At 38.6% G+C, this 16,071-nt stretch overlaps 2 protein-coding genes and 1 pseudogene across 4 annotated transcripts in view; 2 read left to right on the top strand and 1 right to left on the bottom strand.

Moving 5' to 3' along the window:
• The window catches only part of Kibra (WW and C2 domain containing protein kibra), a 62,519-nt gene extending 55,914 nt beyond the window's left edge, over nucleotides 1-6,605 (top strand). For both annotated transcript variants that reach the window (XM_071716526.1, XM_071716516.1), the window contains exons 9-13: nucleotides 498-681; nucleotides 922-1,371; nucleotides 1,607-1,825; nucleotides 2,109-2,584; nucleotides 3,081-6,605. In XM_071716526.1, the coding sequence (XP_071572627.1) occupies nucleotides 498-681; nucleotides 922-1,371; nucleotides 1,607-1,825; nucleotides 2,109-2,584; nucleotides 3,081-3,522 (1,771 nt within the window). In that variant the 3' untranslated portion in view covers nucleotides 3,523-6,605. The remainder of the gene's footprint in view (nucleotides 1-497; nucleotides 682-921; nucleotides 1,372-1,606; nucleotides 1,826-2,108; nucleotides 2,585-3,080) is intronic.
• Nucleotides 6,606-7,626: 1,021 nt separating this feature from the next.
• LOC139780079 (5S ribosomal RNA) lies at nucleotides 7,627-7,746 on the bottom strand (annotated as a pseudogene).
• A 268-nt stretch (nucleotides 7,747-8,014) lies between these two features.
• LOC139778728 (citron Rho-interacting kinase) lies at nucleotides 8,015-15,606 on the top strand. Of its 2 annotated transcripts, none has more exons than XM_071716815.1 (13): nucleotides 8,015-8,696; nucleotides 8,799-9,122; nucleotides 9,282-9,526; nucleotides 9,702-10,148; nucleotides 10,222-10,354; nucleotides 10,437-10,957; nucleotides 11,095-12,549; nucleotides 12,632-13,075; nucleotides 13,292-13,644; nucleotides 13,714-13,874; nucleotides 14,042-14,254; nucleotides 14,344-14,599; nucleotides 14,689-15,606. In XM_071716815.1, exons 1-13 carry the CDS (start codon nucleotides 8,489-8,491, stop codon nucleotides 14,795-14,797), a joined length of 4,869 nt encoding a protein of 1,622 aa, XP_071572916.1. In that variant the 5' UTR covers nucleotides 8,015-8,488; the 3' UTR covers nucleotides 14,798-15,606. The 2 variants fall into 2 exon arrangements, with proteins under 2 accessions (XP_071572916.1, XP_071572923.1); XM_071716822.1 differs by having other exon boundaries at nucleotides 8,802-9,122.
• The last annotated feature ends 465 nt before the right edge of the window (nucleotides 15,607-16,071 follow it).

Here is a 16,071-nt window from a genome sequence, read left to right on the forward strand (position 1 = left end):
TGTCGCGCACTTGTGTGTCTGGATCATTGACCAGCCGCGCGCCGCGCGTCGCGCTCACCTTCGTTACGTAAGAGCCGGCTATTATCAGCGATACCGCGTCTCGCAATTAGCTTTACAGCCACTCAGGAATTTATTCCCGCGGCCATTGTGCCCCGGCCACCGGCCATAAATTCGCGAAACGGCACGACGCATCGACGGTCGAGGAAGGGAGACAGATTAATGTATATAGTTACGCGGGAGCGTTTGATTAATGATCCATCTTTCGCAGCGGTGAACTCACGTTTTCCAATCCCGCCGATGAATGGAAGAAGAGGGATGAAGATAGAGAGAGAGAGAGAGAGCCTTCTCTTGTGAATTCTATTTGCTTTCGTCTGAATATCCTTTTAGAGAATAATTGATAGCCCGCGAGCGAATCCGCGACCTGAAACTGCAACTACGCATTGAAACGCCCTTTTAACCCGCGAAACCTAACGTTTTTCTCTCGCCTCGTGTTTCAGGTACATCAAAGTCGCCCTGCTGCCCATGCAACCGCCCGTCAACCACACGTGTTGCACGAAATCCGTCGTGGACCTGCGAAAGCCGACCTTCGGCGAGACTTTCCCGATCGCCGTCCCGCTCAACAAATTGTACACGAAAACGCTGCAAGTGACACTTTGGTGCACCGAGGCCGAGAAATGTTTGGTACGTATACTTTTCTCAAACTTATTTTATCAAGTCTATTCTCACTTTACTCCGTGATTATTTCAATCAATAGTGTATTACAATAAAAAATTCGAGATACCCTTGAAAAATTGATACTTAATTCTTTATTGGCGAAAATGATCAACATATTTTATATTCTCCCGAACAACGACAAGTGGTTGTATATAAAACCGAGAAACAAAGTATCATCCTAAATGGTCCCTACCGATTTGATTACAGGGTTCTGCGCAAGTCTCGCTGGCAGACTTCAGTCCAGAATCTCCTAGTGTGAAATGGTACAATATACTCTCCTTCCGCTTCATGCAACCGTCCGACAATCCCGGTACCAGTACCACCGGCGTCTCAACAAGCGTCAGACTGGCGAAGCACGACAAGCAGGAGTCGGATATTTCGGTCTATAGGAGCGTGCAGAATACGAAAGAAGAGAGTAGCGACGAAAGTACGATAATCAGTTCCCAAACGTCCACCTTGACGAGGAATCAAGGCTGTGACGAGCTGCAGACAGCCGTAACGTTGAGGCTGGAAGAACTGAATTGTCTACATAGTCCGGAAGAGGAGGATGAGGACGATGGTAGTGAAAGCGGAAGCGAGGACAGCGACGAGGAAGGTATCATCGTGGAGTTTACGATGGAGGATAGGGAGGTTCTCGAGGATGTTTTGGAGCACGAAGTAAGCATTTATTTGAATTGGTTAAAAGGCGTATCACCGTGAACACTGATTAAAAGTATAATCATTGATTTAATAGGACTTAGCATTTTTTTTTATCACCATGATCGACAACTTTCTGTCGAAAATTGAACTTGCGCTGAATTTTAAATTGTTTACTGTCAAGACTATAGGCATTTTATTAAGAAAAAAAAACGGACTCCAAATTTATAACGATTGTGCATTTGTAACGTAACAGGAAGATGAAGAATTGAACGAGGAAGAAACGAGGCAAACGCAGGACAAGGAAACAAACACTGAATGCGTGTTTATTCCGGAACAGGGCAAGCAAAGGAAACTCTCCGCAGCTGGTGTCGCACCCGGCGCTATTCACGACGACAAGAACTCTATTGTAATCAAGAGGAGTCAAACGTTCTCGCCGAGTGCGGCCGTCAGCAGAAATCATTACATCTGTCGGGTGAGTTTCAACCAAATTTTCTTCACAATTACTTGTATCTTTGTTTTTTCCGTATAGAATTCCGTACAGAATAAGAAAGTTTACAAAATACAAAGATTTTAACTCTCGAGCTTTTTAGATACAAGAATTTATGTCTAATCATCAGCTTAAAGATCGCAGAATTTTCGTTACTTGTTTTGCGTGAATTTGTCCATTATAGTACTTTTAGATGCAAATTTCAGCATTTTGAAAAGTTTCTTTACTATTGTTTATTTATGTATTTTTTGCATCTTATTTTGTACAGCTTAATCGCAGCGACAGCGACAGCAGTATGCCGCTTTATCGCAGAGGTGGACCTTTTCAACGGAACTCGGTGGAGAGACGTTCTCTGCGATGGCGTCGACCGTCCTCCGCCCTCAGTTACAAAACCACGAAGAAGTCGTCCCATTTGCCACCGACAGCGAGGACGTCGTTGGATCTCGAATTAGATCTCCAGGCGCAGCATGCTAGACTGAACAATCTCCAAGATGAGCTCAGTAGGCTACGGGAATTAAAGCAACGGCTGGAACAAGCACGTGAGAAAGGTGACACCGACCTGGCGACGTGGCTGCTGGAAGACCAGAAATTTCAAAATCTCATAGCGCAAGCCGAAAGTGGCAAGAACGGCAAGAGCCTCGAGGATAAGAAAGTGGAAAAGATGCTGAAGAAAACTTCAAAAGAGATCTACAAGTTGAGGAAAACGAAGGCTGGGAAGGGAAAGCCCGACATAATTTCTTTCAAGTAAGTATCACTTCACTGTAAAATTATTTTCTATTGCCATCTTTAGTCAATGGCGTATTCTAATAGAAGATCTAACGAATGTTTAGAATTGATACTTTATTCTCTGTTGGCGAAAACATTGAAACTTTTTATGTATTATAAGATTATGTATTATGGATAAGATAATGCTAGGTAGTCTTAATATTCAATTTCTTGTTTTTTCCGGATATTACTTGACATTTTTCCAGTTTATTTATTACCTGGATATAATATTCGAGTATCTATAACACGATAACATCTGATAATAATATTCAAGATACTGAAGTAACCGAGTGATATCCAAAATAACTCAGATATTAACAGTGTTAATCAAAAGTCACATCTTCAAATGGAATTGGACCGCGATAAGAATTTTTAATTTTCCAACAATTTCGAAGATTATATAAGGATTAACAGGAAAAATATATTATCTTTCATAAAGATCATTTAATAAACCAGCAACGTTATCTTTTTCCAGAGAGAAGATGGCCTTCTTTACGCGGGTAAATCTGAACGTTCCTGTCCTGCCACCTGAGGAGCTCGTGACCGAAGGCACGTGTTCCGCGTCATCGCACACCCACAGAAAGTACGCGTCGGAGCCAGTTGTCACCAGCGCTCACGGTCTCGTGAATTCGTCGACAACGCGGCCGAACAACGTTCCCGGCGGAAGTGCATTGCCCGTTACGAAGAGCGGCGGTGTCGCGGATCGAAATGCCGCGAATGTCGTCCCCAATGAGGACGAGGTCGCGTTGTCCAACGCCGACGTGAACGCTGAAGGTCGACCGGCGACGGAGACGGGCGCGCGAAGTTCAGAGAACGGCGAGAGAGAGGATTTACCGAAATCTGCTGAGAAGAATGGCAACGGGGAGCCGAAGAGGTACGAATATGTCGTTGACCGGGTTCTCGGTGTCGAAGTGTGAAGGTCGAAAAATCGCGCGCATTCCAAGCTGTCGCGCGACGGAGCTGCAGTTCCGCCAGTTCATAGATCTGTTCCCCTTCGAGTTTGAAGTAGCAGCAAGACGGGGAAAGACGAGAGAGAAAGAGAGATCGCGAACAGGAATCGCGAAGCCGCTGCCTCTTAACTCTGAATCCCAGGTGCCATGCGCAGATTGTAGGACGCGCGCATCAAAGAGCTCGTAAGGATAAGATGCGTCAAGGACGGATTGTCGTCGACAAATTGCGTGCTGCAAAGCTGCTGTAGCCGATGTGACCAGTGATCGCGGTGCATGTGCCAATGCTGGGTGTTAAAAGCAACCCCTACGACGGACGCAGCAGCGAGAATTACGCGCGAACGCGAGCGCGATTATGTACATACAGAAACGTAAATTATTTAAACGATACTCTCTACGATAGGCTATTTAAATGTTTAACCCAACTCGTCCGAGTCCACGTCGCGAAATCGCGACCGCGACACCCTCGCATGTCGCGTCGTTCGTTCCCTCTGTGCGTCGGAGCACATGACCCACCGAGCAGCTGGTCTGCGACTCGAAAATCTAACGAGAAAAGGCGGCGCCCAGGTTGACTAGCGAATTTTGCTCCGACCTCGGTGTCGCCGTTTTACAACGGCGTTCGGTTTTCTAATGTTGAGTTCCCAGGTCGTGAATGAAACCAGCGAAAACGAATACCTAAGTGTCCTTCACGCGTATCGATTCTGACGACGCAATTCGTAACTCCCAAATTTAATAAAACCTTTAATAAAGCTGATTTTACACCTTTTTTTATCTGATTAAAATTTTATCAAATAAAATACTTCTGCTCGCTAATTTTCCATGGCAAATAGAATCAGCTGCAACTTTATTTCTCTTTAGCCTGAGCTATGGAATTTTCCAAATTGTCTTCGGATTGTTCTTTTTGGGAAAGTTATAGAAACAGATTGCCTTTCCAACCGTCGTATGGAAAGAGAGATCATCATATGGAAGTGATCAATATAGAAGCATTAATAGTATTTAAATTTATTAAAAAGATGACCAAAAAGGTGATCTGAAGAGAAATTATAAGGAAAAGGCGCTAAAAGATTTGTGTCAAAAACTGGAGTAATCAGTTGGAGACATGGTGATAAGATTAGTTTTATCTCAAATACTTGAAAAAAAAACGTAGGCGTTTTTCCAAAGCTCCGGGTAGTACTTGCCGTCGTAGGTGCCAGGGAATTAGGAGGACGGAGTGATCAGCAGGAGGTCGTGGTGTCGTTTTCGGCGATCTAGATGTAGAACGGCATCATAATCTCTGTCTGTCTCGAACTGTCTCGAAACACTCCTCCACCAGCAGATGCAACAATGTGCCTTATTGTTGAATTAGTCGCGCCAGGAAAGCGCCGCAAGTAAATACAGGATATCCGATACAAGATATCGTGATACAATTGACGAGGAGATGATTCTTCTTCTCTCTTTTGCACACAAAAATGAGTGAAAAATAACTTTCTCTTAGATTATATAGTTTTTTACCGTAATATATCTGCCTATATTGATATTGGGGTGAGATGATTAAATTACAGTTGTCTGTAATGAACCTCGATAGTTGTATCACGATTTGCCGGACAGCCTGCATTATCTAATCATTACATTGCTCATGTAATACCGGGGATACATGTGAGCATTCAGACAGAAGCGCGACAACCGAAAATACTCATTTCCGCACATAAGCGACAATGTTGTGACGATTCGAATTAATCACAACTGCTTTTTAAGACTCAAGATAAGTATCTACGTATCTTATTCAAGATAAGTACCTATATATTCAATGCTAACAAGGTATATAAGAAATAATCTTTTTGAGAATTAATTACATAGACAGTTTTATGTTGCATTTGCCTTGGTCTAGCTGAATTTATTACTTCGATTTTTTATGTTATAATTTAAATTAGAAAAAAAAACTTGAGTTTATCGTGATTATTGATAAACGATAGAATGCAAACAATCCTGAGAAGTGTTTCAAAATGTGCAAATTGCGTTACTCGAAACAAAACTTTCGTCGATTGCGGTATTATGATAAAGATATCGCGGAAAAGAGGAATTTCTGGATGTCGCTTTTAATAGAAACGATCGTTTTTTTAAACGGTAAAAACTTTTATAATTGGACTTCGACGAATCTTTAATGCGTGATAAAGATAAAGAAAAACTTTTTATTGTCATTCGACACACGAATTTCTTTTTAAATAACTTAAATTTCTAATTAAAAAATTTTTTAAAATTATTTTTTTGTTTGCATCCAAAACTCGACCGTTCTAGCATTAATATAGGAAATAAAAAAACCTGATTTTTAATACAGATCGTTGATAGCTTGACAAGAGATATCTCCAAGGTAACGGATGCCATATTACGTGTAAATCAAGGAGCCCAAGATGTAAATGTTGGCAGTTAAAGAAAAGGAGGGTGATAACGAAAGAAAAAACCGAGAGAAAATATTTGTACATATTTTTGTATATATCGCATCGTAACGATTATATCTATGCGTCTATAAACATAAATATATATATATATACACATAAATATATATATATATATATATATATATATATATTACAAACTCACTTTTGCATTATTTAAAAATGTATTTTTATCGATGGAACGTACGTTCGATTTTATAGAGCGTCTCGTAAACCTACAAAATCATAGAGCAATTACGAAATTAAACAACGAAGTATATAATTGCCTCACACTCAAAATGCTGAACTTATTCCGCTCATGTATTTAAAATTAAAGTTATACATTATTATATATATATATTATTTACTACCGCATAGCGCCTTACTGTATCAAAGTAATTATAATGATAATATCAATAATGATGACGTTATTAATGGTATCGCTAAGGAATGCTAAATAGGCGATAAATGTAATTTCATAAAAGAGAACATACACACACGCGGTTTACACACGTACACACAACATTACATGAGACACACTTACAGACTCGCAGGAAGAACCACAATCACAGTTTGATTTGTAAGCAACGGTTCGTATGGTAATGATTAAAAGGACAAAATACAGTATACTCTTGCCACGTTCGTTTGTGTTGAATACCTTTCCTTTCTATATTTTCCGCAATCTTTCCTTGCTATATCCTAAACATATTCAGATAATTATAGACATTTCGTTAAGTACTTAGAAGAGTTTTTAACATGTTGGATATAACATATGAAAAAATTATTTCAAAAATGAATTCTTTGAATCTACATGTATTTAATTTGGTTCAGTAATTTTATGTATTTTGTTGTCATGTAAGAGTTGTACGATGATAATTGACAGTGAACACTGATGATCCTTGATAGATCGGTTGTATATTTTGTTTATAGAATTTCAGTTTCTGTGTTTCTCAATTATCTTTTTCTTAGTATCAATTAATCTAGGACAACCGTCTCAATATATGAAACTGGATAACCGTATTCATTGCGGTTAAGTTAATGCGAAATAAATCTTTATTAGTTTCTGCGTTTACCTCATTCGCCTGGCAAGTGTCTATATATTTTTACATTTTATCCATATAGGATCTATGTGTGACATTTAAATTGCAATTAGGATTAATTCTTTTCTTCTTAATCGATTCCAAGTAACTACTTAATGCGCTACAATCTTGATTAATTTTAATTATGACAAGTCTTGCTGTCCGATGCTAAATGAATCAAAAAAATTGGGAATGGTCTCTGCACTTGCGATAATTTTTCAATGGAGAGTTTCATTTTCTTTTTCTAGTAGTCATTAATTGATTTTGTGAACTCTATTTTTATCTTTGTTCTTAAATTGTCTTAAGCATGTTTTTTTACACGAGACCTTCATATATTAATTTTTATTGCATTATGACGCTATTATATCATGGAGATGAAACTAGTATTTTCAACGTGATATATAGGACGTGGTGACTGATTACTTGCATTCGAAAACAATTTTGTCCGGTTTTAATAAGGAGGATTTTAGTCAGGAATATAGCAATAAAAATATAAAAATCGTTAACTGATTAATATGTAGGGTCAAAAAGTTATTCAATATCCTTTTTTTCCGCTAAAATAAAAATGCAAAAAAAAAATTTGACGCCAACATCACACGGTGTTCCCAAGCGGTCACCCATCCAAGTACTAACCGTGCTCAACGTTGCTTGACTTCAGTGATCGGACGAGAACTGGTACACGACAACGTGATTTGAACGTTGGCGATAGGTCGTATTTTCGGAAATGATTTAACCGATTGCAAAGAAAAATGCAAAATTTGCTTACACCATCCGTGTATCCGTTCAAGTACAATAAACGTGTATAATAAAATGTTTGCAATTGTAAATTATGGTATCGTTCCAAATTATGTATCGATATCTATCGACAGTCGATACTGTCTACTTTATTGATTTTTCTCGCCGAACGATCGTCAGAGGCCACCGCGATCGCTGCAATCGCGCGCTCTCTGACGTCGCAAGCGACATATTGAATTCAAATTGTACGCACGAAGTTGCTCGTAACCGTTACAAGTTCAGCGACGACGCGCGACGACGCGAACGGTGAAGAAATGTAAACTTTGGTGTCTGGTCACCGTCATGATTTAATGCGGGCGAGCGTGAGCATGCGATTGATGCGATTCGGAAGTAACAGTGAAGCAAGGAGGGACTCGAGGGACCAAGGTAGCGTTCGTTCATATTCCTTGGCAGTTACGAAGGTGGAGGATTCCGTATATTCCGTGAAAGTGCGTGGGGCAGTCTCTTTCGAGAGTTCCGACCGTTGAACGTGTTCTTTCCCTGTATCCGGATGGGGTTACGTCCCTGTCCCTTCCGCATCTGACCCGATCTGTCTGTCGCGAACGAAGGAGAATGTCGTGAGACATTAATCTTCAGAAACTCTTTCTGAGATCTTACTCGAGATAAATGTCAACACATCGGTTAAAGTGTCTTGTGTAAACGAGGAAGATCATGGAGTTGGGTAGCAATGAGAGATCGCGGCACGAGCGGTGCAAGAAGGCACTGGAGGTCCGCGAAAAGCCCCACGGCAAATCTAAATATTTCTGCGATCCGGACGAGAGGATGCAGAAGCTGGATGCAAGCATCAAACAGAGGGACAAGTTGGCGCAGGAATTGGTGGCTGTCAGGTCAGATTTAGCTGGCATCAGGAGAAGCTTGGGTTCGTATCTGATTGATTTAATTGATAAAGATCTATTATAGATTTTAAATAAATTTTTATTTCTTTTTATGCTCCTTTTTTAATATTGTGTGATTTTCATAGCAGAAGCTACGGAATCTGAAACTCCAACGGGATCAGGAGGATCTCCATACTTTGAATATAAGTTTCCCAAGCATCTGCAGTCAGACAAGTTCTCCAAGGAGAAGATGGAGCTGGAGGCAAAGTTGGATGAGAAAAGGAAAGAAGCTCAAGAGAAGCAAAAAAGAATACTTGAACTGCAGGACAAGGTCAGGGAGTTCTCTCAGATGGAATCTCAGGTAGAGCAGAAAACACGGAGATTGGAAACTTCTAACAAGGAGAGAGACATACTGGAGAAAGAATTGATAGCTACAAGATCAGAATTGGCAGGCGTTAAAAGGACATTAGGTATATAAATTTAGTAATAATTTTAGCAACAAAACTTATATACTGTCAAATTGATATAAACATTCGTGGAAAAAAGTTTATATAGCCCACGATTGTGTTTCAATTAATATAAGACACGTTTATTGCTCGATAAAAACTTAACTGTTGCTTGTGGGATAGAACTCGAGCGGCAAGAGAGGAGAGATTTAGAAACTCGAGCGCTTGGATTAATAAGAGACGCTAAGCGCAAGTGGGAGAATGCAGAGAAAGATAAAATTGCGCAATTAAATAAGCATATCGAAGCACAAACCACAAAAATTACAGAACTATGCACAAGTAACAATGAAATGAGTTCGCGTCTGCAGAGAACAGAGTGCGAACTGCAAACTGCAAATGCAGAATTGGATAAGTTGCGTATATTTCAAGTAAGTGACATTATAATACGTAACAATATAATGATGTAACCATTAATGTAATGTAATATAATTATTTATTAAGTAATGTCGCTACTCCACAATGACAAATTATAAATGAAAGTAAAATGTAAATGTAAATTGAGGTCATTGATAATACTAATTCTCTATTAATATATGTTTATAGACACAATATAAGGAATCCTTGGCAAAGACGCGTGAGTTAAACAGACAAAGTGTTCAAGGCGTAGAAATTAAGTTAGAAGAGATGGCCACGCGCGCTCACACTCAACTGGCTGATTTGCGAGCGAAATTGGACTTTGAAGCGGCGAAGAACACAGATCTCGAGACTAGATTACGAAACGAGCAGGACTCGAACCACTGTCGCGAGTCAAGACTAAATGTCGCTCTAGAACTTGCTCAAAACGAATTAAGAGATTGTCAGGAACAATTGCGTACTATACAAGCCACGTTACCGGCCAGAGACGCCGAGATTGAAACTTTACGTAAACAATTGCAAGAGAGAGCGAGACAGATAGACGACTTGAAAACGTCGGAGCAATTGCTCACAACTATGCAAGAGCAATTGGAAAGAATGAATCTTGAAAATGAGCAATTAAAGCAACAATTGCAAGTAGGTATTTAAAAAGTATCTATTTTACAAAAGATTAATACGATAGCATCATTAATCTAATTACTTTTCGCAGGTCACCAAGTCCGACCTAAATGAAACCATGATCAATTTGGAGCAAAGTGAGGCGCTTGCTGTAAATTTGGAGCAAGCAGCGCAGGATAAGGTCGTATTGCAAAAGAGATTACAGGACTCTTTGCAAAAGGAAGGTAAGCAAAACTATGGAAGCGAGATTATCAATCATTCCTCTTTTATATTATATTCCGTCACTTAATTGTTATTTAATTGCAGAGGACCAACTGCGCAAAGTTTGCAATTTAGAGGAATTGCTGAAACGTTTGGAACATAGTGTTACGAAATTGGAAGCAGAGAATGCTACTCTTAAACAATTGGATGAAGTACCATCTGCAAGTCGCGCAGCAATTATTGAAGCCGCTGATACAAAGGTATTTCATGGACAAGGAGAAGTAGAGAAACTGAAACAGCAGCTTCAAACATTAAGAGAAGACTTAAAGGATGAAAAGCAAACGGCGAGACAAGCTCAGTTGGCTCTGTACAAAAAAGAAAAAGAATTATCAGATGCTAACTTATATAAACGTATAGCAGAGAGAGAAGCCAAGCGAGCCGAGGATAAAATAAAAATGCTACAGGAAGATAAACAAAAGTTACAGGAAAAATTAAGCGGTAAGGTAAAAGAGGAAGAGGAAAATTCTAAGAAACTATTAAAAGAATTGAATATCGCGAAGACATCATTGAATGATATTACAAAAGAGGCATCGAGGAATAAAATGCAGGCTGATTCAGCACAAAGGGTATATATTTTTATTATGTATATTTTTTAAATGTTTTCTTAATTTTTGGCTGAAATAAATGGAAATTCCTATAGAAAAATCCATTTTTCTTACATGCTTTTGTTATTTATTTTTAATTTATTTCTCATATTTCTCAGGCTTTGACCCAAGCTAATCATCAGATCGAGGAATTGCAATCTTCTAGCGCGTCGTTACGTAGAGAATTGGATGCGACTCGTAAGCAAATGCGATCGAATCAGGAGCGTGTCGATACTCTGAATGCCGAAAACAGACGTTTGACACAGACAATCGCTAGGCATAACGAAGAAAAAACTGAACTTGAATCTAAACTCGCAAAATTAGAACAGGATATCAAGGGCTACGAATTAAATATTGAGCTACTAAAGGAGACCTGTACAGTTCTAGAGGAACAGTTGACGGATTACGAAAGATTAACAAGTGACCATGAAACGCGCGCAAATATGCTGATTCAAGAAAAAATGAAGCTACAAAAAGACTTGGAAGCCGCCGAGACAAAATTGCGTGAGGCGCATCTTGCGCGGAACAATGAGGAAACACTAAGAATGGTAGCCGAACGTAACTTCGAACAATTGGAATCTGAGACGAGTGACATAGATAGAGAGAGAATCAGTATTATCGAACAAAGGGACCAGTATAAGAAACTCGCTCGGGAACTCACTATTCAAGTAGAAGAATTGACTATGAAGTGTGGTGAAATGGAATGTGATCTCTCGGAACTGAGTCGTGCTCTAGAAGCCGCTAAAGGAGAATCGAGAGTCGTGAAAGAAGAAAGCAGCGAATACTTGACGAGAGTGCACGAATTGAAAGAGGCGAATTTCGGACTTATGGCCGATCTGCAGAACAGTATAGATCAAGGTCAGGAACTGAGATCAAGAATAGCAGAGTTGGAAAACGTCTTGGAAGAAATGAGACAAATCTATCAGGAAAGAGAGGTGAAGGCCGAAAGCACTCGGCAGCAACAAACTAAGCTGATTGATTACTTGCAATTGAAATTGGAGGAATGCAGTAAGAAGAAAAAAACTATGTGCGACAAGATACTCGGTGTGAAGCAAAAGGAGAACGTGCCGCCTATGGGTACGGGCATGCCTGTGGGATATCGCGAATTGGAAAATCAACTCGCCAAAGAACGGGCGAAGGTGAAGACGTTGATGGATCAGCTGTTAATCCAGAAAGCTAGAACAGCCTCCGGATCTGCATCTGCACCTGCATCTCCGACGACGCCAGAACGCGATTGCAAGAATGTGAAGAGTGTTACGCAGATCAGTAGTTCGTTACTTAGGCAGTTATCTCCGCAGAGGATAGGACACAACATTCCGCATAGATTTAATGTTGGATTACCTATGCGCGCCGGAAAGTGCACAGCGTGTTCAGAGGCTATACAGTTCGGAAAACGTGCCGCGACCTGCAGCGTGTGTCAAATCATGACGCACTTGGAATGCGCGGCACCTGCCAATTGTGGTTTACCGAGTGATTTCCCTAAATACTGTCGCAGGGATAGCGATGAGAGCTTATCGTCGATTGGAGATAGCGTCCAGACTTTGGCGATAGATCAGCCAGACAAACCAGATGCGGTAAGAAATCGAATTTGATTTATTTCTAGTCTTATAGTGGTAATTTTGTGGTAATTCGTTTATTCATTTGCATCTCTTGCAGGATTTACAAAGTGCTCCTTGTAAAGAAAAAGCAGTTTCTATGGAAGGATGGGTACAAGTTCCCGGTAGATCAAAATCTTGCTGGGAGAGGAAGTATCTGAAGTTGGAAGGATCGTGTCTGTGTGTCTACGAGCATCAGCCATGTGCGGGAATGGCACCGATTAATCGTTTAAATTTAATAGAAAACAATGGTTTTAATGTTTCCGAGGTGGTACAGCAGCCTGACGTATTAGGAACCGCAAAATCCGACATACCATATATCTTTAGAATAGAATCGAATTCTGCGACGACTTGCTGGCCTTCGTCTAGATTGGACGTCATGGCACTGAGCCAGGCCGATAAAAGAAACTGGCTTAAAACTTTAAAAACCGTTACTGTTCAAAACTCGTATTCTATATCCAACAGTAAAAAGTATCAAACTGTACTTAGATTAGAAAAACATCAGGTAAGTAGTGATAACTGATAATTTGTGCATTATATCTATTTTATGAAATCAAACACAGAAAAATGCGAGACTAGCTTAGATTTGTTTATCTAACAAAATAAGAAGTTTAGCTATAATTGCGCTTTCTTCTTTGATATAGATCTCCTTTTTTATATAAAATTCCGCGAAAGTTTCATGTTTTTCAATTTAAACTAATGTTACTCCGTTTGTTTCTAGTTGGATTTGAACTGTGTTGTGGATCTAGGCGTGGAAAATGTGCTTTTGCTGGGTGCGAAAGAAGGCCTGTTTTCATATTGCGCCTCCAAATCTCAGACACTCACTACGATACGCGGTGTCAAGCAGATACACCAACTTTCTTTACATTCCCACCTAGATCTGGCTTTAATGATAGCTGGTGAATACAGGGAATTAGTACACTGTAACTTAAGGCTACTAAAGACTAACGCGTTGGCCGCCGATTGTTCTAGACCGGCAATCAGTACAAAGAGCGTATTATCTATCTCTGATAGTTGCCATCTTTACCAATTGCAAGGCGATATACTATGCGCCGCAACTACATCTCATGTGATGTATGTAATTTTTAATACATATTGCACTGTAATACAATTCTAGATATTATTTTATACATATTGATGCAGATTATTGAAATGGAAAATCGGAGAAAAATACGGGGAATTTGTCGGGCTTCGTGAACTCGATACACAGGAGCCTTGTAGCTGTGCTATATTTACTGCAAATCTCCTTATTGTAGGTTGTCATAAGTTTTTACAGATCGATCTGCAAACTTATGTCGTAAACGGTAAGCAAATGCATACGCACAAATAAAATTATATATTCTACACAATTCTTATACCTCGTAATTTCTCAATAGTAAACGTATAATAATTTTTATCTAAAATTATTATATAAATAAAAAATATAATTCGGAAAAAGTAACATATAAAACGATTGACGCATTATTCGCAGAATTCCCAGAGGAAGACAATAGCTCAGTTAAAGCGGCAATATCGGGCGCAGCTAAACTTGGCATATTTCCTGTTTGTGTTCTGAATATCTCCAATTCATACGGCACGGCGGAGCTTTTACTGTGCTACAACGAATTTGGTGTATTTGTGGATGAAAATGGTAGAAGGACTCGTGCTGTTGATCCAGTGTGGAATCATTTACCATTCGCTTTTGGTAGATATCAGTTTAGATACATATTAATGCGACGCATTAATTATACATAGAAATTATACTCTATTAAATTACTTATTATCACATTTTAGCATTCTGCAAACCGTACTTATTCATTATTCATTTCTCGTCTGTCGAGATTGTGAAACTCGATGCGGAAGCGTACAGTTCTTCGGAAAAGAGTCTCGAACGTACTTTAATCGAATTATCTAGTCCACGTTATTTAGGCACAGCTGGTTCAAAAGGAATTTATGTGTCCACTATTAATTCTTACCTCGAATTACTGAAGATAGATGGTTTTGTCGGTATGCCAACATTAAACGGCAGTTTGACAAGTGTCGACACACTGTATGTCTTTTCTTTTAAGATAAAATTATTGGCACAAATAAACTAAACATTCTAATACAACAAATTACTAACTATATTAATTTTTTCAGAGGTCAAGAGGACGAAAGTAGCTCAGAATTTAGTTTTACGTCAAGCTTAATGGAGGCTTTAGACGGGCAAGGGAAAAAAGTACACTTCGCTGGAGTACACAAATATTAAAATAGATCTTGTATATGAACATTTGATTTAATCTCAAAGTTATCTCTTGGCTTAGAAGTTATATTCGTACGTTTATAAAGCTGCAATTACTATGAAGAAAAACTACGTCTGTGGAACAAACGAGTTTAAAGTGGAATAGTATCTAATTTTTTTATAATTAGTTATTGTGCTTCTTTAACAGAACATAAACGCTTCATTAAAATAAAGGACACATATGTTATATATATATATTTAATGAAGATATCAGATATACTTGCCATATTATTAACCCTCTGATCGTTAAATTTTTCTTCTGTACGGCCAATCTTGCTCTTATTTAATTTATTGATTTATTAATACATAAATAAATTTGTTTACATGATATTATTAAATGTACTTATTTATTTATTTATTTATAAACGTTTTTAAGACGTTTGTAACTTGATATATCAAACAGAATGTCTTAAATATTGTCGATGTGTATTAATAAAATTTATGTTGAATAAATTCAATGCATTGTAAACAATCGGAGGGTTAAAGATCAAATAATACGCGGCTTTTAATCGTATTAGAATTTCAAATTCAAATGGTCGTAACATTAAGCTTTATTTTTTTCTTAAAGTACAATCGCGACAAATATATAAGGATAAGTTTTATCTATAAGTACGAAGAGTAACTGTACTTATATGATTATATTATGTAAATTAATATTAATATGATAGCGGCATAATATTATAATATATTCTTTATATATATCAAAGTGAAACTTTTGTATTTTTATAACTTAGTCTAAAATGTGAAGACAATAAAGATATATCTTAATTACAGTACATTGTGTATTATGTCACTATCGGTTTCTGAAAAATAATTGCGCATTATCAAACGCTTCAAAGTATATATTTTTTTCTCTTTATTTTTGTTATAGCTTTCCTCCTATTGGAACAAAATGCCACAATTTAAATATTTTACCGAACATTGTAGAAACGGATTATAATTTCGTAACTTGCGTGATATTGCAACTCGCAACACATTCGCGTGTAACGGTCTACGTCAACGTAACTAATAGAGGATGATAACGAAGGCACATTATGTATTCTGAAGCGATATCCGGCCACCCTTGACTTCTGCGTCCCCGTGATATCGAATATTCATTACGTGAACGGCAGGAAAGAATTATAAAAGAGAATCTGATCGTGACTTATTACAGTCGAATTTGATGTCGAACGGCATACCTTTTTTGTTCGGCCAAGTCTGTCATATATCGTTTTAGGACACTTTTTATCTTTAGTAATCCT

Source organism: Temnothorax nylanderi, unplaced genomic scaffold (assembly GCF_030848795.1).
Source record: "Temnothorax nylanderi isolate EJ_2023f unplaced genomic scaffold, tnyl_v1.0 TNYL_tig0006_pilon, whole genome shotgun sequence".
NCBI lineage: Eukaryota > Metazoa > Arthropoda > Insecta > Hymenoptera > Formicidae > Temnothorax > Temnothorax nylanderi.